Source organism: Protobothrops mucrosquamatus, unplaced genomic scaffold (assembly GCF_001527695.2).
Source record: "Protobothrops mucrosquamatus isolate PMUCROS unplaced genomic scaffold, P.Mucros_1.0 scaffold609, whole genome shotgun sequence".
In the NCBI taxonomy this organism is placed as follows: Eukaryota; Metazoa; Chordata; class Lepidosauria; order Squamata; family Viperidae; genus Protobothrops; species Protobothrops mucrosquamatus.
In genome coordinates this window covers 248,033-252,974 of record NW_015386907.1, presented here as the reverse complement: position 1 = coordinate 252,974, position 4,942 = coordinate 248,033, and the positions used below count along the sequence as shown (strand labels likewise).

At 42.0% G+C, this 4,942-nt stretch overlaps 1 protein-coding gene across 1 annotated transcript in view; it reads left to right on the top strand.

Annotated features, from left to right (window-relative positions):
* Positions 1 to 4,942, top strand: part of LOC107288956 (histone deacetylase 5-like) — a gene marked incomplete at its 5' end in the record, with an annotated part of 38,125 nt that overhangs the window by 8,858 nt on the left and 24,325 nt on the right. The window contains 2 exons of the mRNA XM_015817636.1: positions 443 to 576; positions 1,759 to 1,843. Of these exons, the coding sequence (XP_015673122.1) occupies positions 443 to 576; positions 1,759 to 1,843 (219 nt within the window). The remainder of the gene's footprint in view (positions 1 to 442; positions 577 to 1,758; positions 1,844 to 4,942) is intronic.

Sequence of the window (4,942 nt, the reverse complement as noted above, 5' to 3'; positions counted from 1 at the left end):
TGTTGCTAGTTAGCCAACCAGCAACGGGCATGAAACTGTATGCAGATGGAGAAGGGCAATCACCCTTAATGGGCGATCAATGGTGAAGGGCAATCACCCTTAATGGGCGATCAATGGTGAAGGGCAATCACCCTTAATGGGTGATCAGGATATGCATAGGGGATTAAGGGGGGGGGAATACAAAGAACACAACAGTATGTCTCATACAAGCATTATTAAAAACACAGAGCACAGATGTTCCTGGGTAGTAGCTTAGAGACTATTTACCCTGCTTCCAAGCTCTAAATAGCTTCATCACTGTTTTCAGAAATGTTGAGGATACTGTTTTTCATCACAATAGACATCCATGACTTTCTTCAGTTTCTAGCAGAGATGGAAGATGGAGAGCAATGTAAAATCTAAAGCAGAAATCACTAATTCATGTTTCTTCTTGGTCATGTAGGTTTTGGGCACCTGACCAAACAACTAATGAAACTGGCAGATGGGCGTGTTATCCTAGCTTTAGAAGGTGGTCATGACCTGACTGCCATCTGTGATGCCTCTGAAGTCTGTGTCTCTGCCTTGCTTGGCCTTGAGGTGAGTACAGGTAGCACATGAATGTAGGTGCTGGGAAAGTCTCAATCACGGGCTTGGAATGGATCGAAAGTTTCCAACAATGGTTGGCTGTGATTTTGTTCATGCTTTTGAAAAGAGAACTGGCATTCAACAGGGTAGAGCTGTAAATGAGAAACACGAATAAAAGCATAACTGCCCAGACACATTAATGCATGTCAGTTTCTGATTAAGAACACATTTTTAAATGTAACTGTTTAATTCATAGCCCACCTTTCTATTCATGCAAAGCTCAAGGTAGCTAAAAATTATTGCAAGAATTATTAATTTAAAAGTGTTAAAATCAAGACAAAAATTAATCACTTGTTAAAGCCTCGCAAAAGAACAACATCTTTACAAATATTCTAAACACTGAGTGAATGAGGCCCAAATATAGGCCCTCTCCTGTGTGTCAGGTAAGCAAGCCTCTAATAATGTATGTTAAAAAGGACTATTCTGTAGGAAGGAACATGTCCATGACAGAAACACAATCACTCAGTTGACTATTAACCTCTTCAGTGGTATCTGCATAAGGCTTATCCTGAAATTGACAAAATATCTATTTTCCAGTGTGGAAAATGGAGCAATATAAATAGTAAGGTCTCTTATAATCCAAGTTATAGAAGAAAATAAAATAAACCAGTTGCGAACATGGATAGATGGGAAAATGCAGATCTATTTTAGATAGATGTGCAGAGTTTATGAGATGTAGGCATAAAAATGTCAAGTTTCTAGAAGTGCAGAAGCCGTGGGGGGAAATGGGAATGTTAAAGCAAAATATATACATTTATTTTTTATGATATCTCATATATACAGTATACCAATATTAGAGGCAGAGCACAAAGAGACATGCAGACTGCTACATTTAAGCACAGGTACCTTATTAATGAATATCAAAGACATAAGAAAAAAGAAATAGAAAAAAACAAATCTCAAACAGAAATAGAAACAAAGCTCATATATTCACAACATTAAGTGGATGGAATGGTACTTGAAGGCTTTGTGGGAAATGGAAGTAGAATTTGTTTTGGCTTTTTTGCTGCCATTTCCCAATCATTTTCTCACGCACCCTTGTGTGCCTCTTTATTTGAACTATTTTTCCTTTCTCGTGACTGCTAGCCAGATGTGAAAGCAAGCAACTAAACTCTTGAGTTTCCTTTGTTGCAGTTGGAACAGCTGGATCAAGCTCTTTTCCAACAGAAACCCAATGCAAATGCCATAGCCACATTGGAGAATGTCATTGAAATCCAGAGTAAGTTTTGGGGGCATGGGCTTGGTGCTTTCATGTTTCATTTTCTCATGGGAAAAAAGATATTTCTTGAAGAAAAGCTTGAATTAGTGATTTATTTATCCAGCGATTGCTCTGTAGTATAAAATAGTGTTTCTCAACCTTGAAAGCTTTAAGATATGTGGACTTCAACTCCCAGAATTCCCCAGCCAGCATACTGATATGAAAAATGGCAGCATTATGCTGACAAAAGCCAAGTTGCCTCTTTTAATAGAATAACAGAATAATAGAGTTGGAAGGGACTTTGGAGGTCTTCTAGTCCAACCCCCGGCTCAAGCAGGAGACCGTATACTATTCTGCAAAATGGGTCTCCAATGTCTTCTTAAAAACCTCCAGTAATGGAGCACCCACAACTTCTGAAGGCAACCTGTTCCACTGATTATTTGTTCTCACTGTCAGGAAATTTCTTCTTAGTTCTAGGTTGGATCTCTCTTTCATAAGTTTCCATCCGTTACTTATTGTGAGGGTAGAGGTTCGTTCTCCGAGCTTGTGGGTTGGTTTCCAAACATTTCATTACCAGGCTAGGTAACATCTTCAGCAGAATTTAGGGAATGTCAGTATCAGTGTTCTTCTGCTTATAAGGGCTTCGTGTAGTCAGTAGGTCTTGTGATGGGAGGATCACGTCAGGCGAGGGTCTTGTGATGGGTCAGATGTGGGTCACGTCAGGTGAAGGTCTTGTGATGAGGAGGTCATGTCGGGAGGGTCATTGGGAGATGAAGTGCTGGTTGGGATGTGTGTGTGGGTTGGTTGAGGGTTGGTGCTGTCGCTGGTTAGGTGTGCGGTTGATTTGAATTCTCGGGTTTGTAGGCTGGTTGTAGGTCAATGTGTCTGTTGATGGAATTGCTTGTGGAGTGCCGGACTTCAATAAACTCCCGTGCGTGGTGGGTGGTAGCTTGGCCAATAATTCCTGTATTGCTCCAATCGAATTGGTGCTGTTCGATGTCAGTGTGGGTAGAGATTTGGGATCGTGGTTATTGACTGCCAGCTGGTGTTCATGGATTCTGGTTTTCAATTGATATGATGTTTTTCCCATGTAGAATTGGTTGCAATTGTTACAGTTGATTTTATAAATTACATTGTTTCTTTCATCCTTCTGTATCTTGTCTTTGGTTCTGGATAATTCCTGGTGGAGTGTGGCTGTGGATTTGTGGGCTGTTGCTATTCCTAGATGGAGAATTCTGGCTCTTATTTCCAACACCTCTTTTGTTTATGGTAGGGTTAGTTTTTGCGTGGTGGTTGGCTGTATGGTATGTTGCAGTTTGGGTGCTGTGTGTCGGAATACAAAGTTTTTTGGATAGCCATTGCAGAGAAAGACGTCAAGCAGCTGTTTCTCTTCTGCTTTTCTTAGTGCTGTGGTGCTGCAGTGTGTCTTGGCCCTTCTGAAGAGGGTCTGGACGCAGCTTCTTTTGCGTGCGGTGGGGTGGCTTCTTGCAAAGCTGAAGGTCTGATCTGTGTGAGTGGGTTTGCGGTAGACTCAGGTTTCCAGTTCTCCATTGTCTAGTCTCCTTATGTCAATGTTGAGGAATGAGAGTCTTTTGTCTGTTTCCTCGTCACGTGTGAATTTGATCCAGGGGAATATGTTATTGAGTAGGTGATGTGTTTCTTCAGTTTGGGAGCGTTTGGTGATGACGAAGGTATCGTCGATGTAGTGTGTCCAAAATTTTGGTTGGATGGTTGGTAGGGCTATAGATTTGAGTCATTGCATGACTGCTTCTGCTATTAGGCCTGATATGGGTGATCCCATTGGGGTACCTTGTACTTGCGTGTAGATTTTCCCCTTGAACATGAAGTATGTGTTGAGGCATAGATCCAGAAGTTTCATGATGGTTTCTGTGGACATGGAGTGTTCTGTGGCAGAGTCATCTTTGTGGGTATGGTGTTTAGTGAGTAGGTGGTGTATGGTTTGTTTAGCCAGGTTGATGTCAATTGAGGTGAAGAGTGCAGTGATTTCTTCCTTGTTGCTCTTGGTGTGCTTGATGAGTTGGAGAAACTGTTCCAGGTTGAGTCGTTGACCAAGTGTCGTGAGTTTCCTCTGCAGGTTTTTTTTGCTAGTTTCTACGTCGATGTACTGGGTAGAGACACAATTGGGTGTAAGGGGATCCCATTCTTGTGTATTTTTAGGAGTCCGTAGAACCTGGGTGTGGAGGAGTCTTGTGGTTGCATATGGCAGGGCTTTTCAACCTTTTCGTCCATTGTACCACTTTTAGGATATGGCAATATCCGAGTACCACCAGTCGCCTAACAAGGTGTCAAAAATTTGACCCCCCCCCAAAAAAGGAAAAAAGTGATAAAGTACAGGTAGTCCTTGACTTACAACAGTTTGCTTAGTGACTGTTTGAAGTTACAACGACACTGAAAAAAGTGACTTATGTCCATTTTTCACACTTATGACTGTTTCAGTGTCCCCAGGATCACATGATTTATGACAGTCACAGTGTCCCAGAGTCATGTGATCCCCTTTTGCAACCTTCTGACAAGCAAAGTCAATGGTGAAACCAGATTCACTTAACAACCATTTATATCGGGTGCAGCTGCAGAAAAAGCAGCAAAAATAGAAAAAAGAGAGAATGCATTTCATTAACGGAGAACAAAGGAACAGTGAGTGACTCAGACTTAAGGGGGAAAATAGGCTAAAAATAAATTTAAAAAGACACAACACAACAACGTATTTTCTGCTGTGAAAAGATATTTCTCAGGTTCGTTCCTCCAGCTTGGGAGTAAGCCTTCAGTGTGGACGAAGAAAAAAAAATGACACTGAGCAAAGCAAGCTGCCAGAAAGTGGATTTTATTACAGAAGCCAGATAGAGAAGTGATTCAGCAATGGCTTCTGGACTAGCTAGTAAAAAACACCTAAATGTACAATTTATGTGTCAACGGCCCTGCCTGAGCTGGCCGACGTGATAGCCGGGGTGGCGGTTGGGACCCCCAGACTTATAGTCATGGGGGATCTCAACCTGCCATCAGCGGGTGAAACGTCGGCGGTGGCTCGGGAGTTCTTGGCCTCCATGACGACCATGGACTTGACCCAATTAGTTCATGCCCCCACTCACACGGGAGGACACA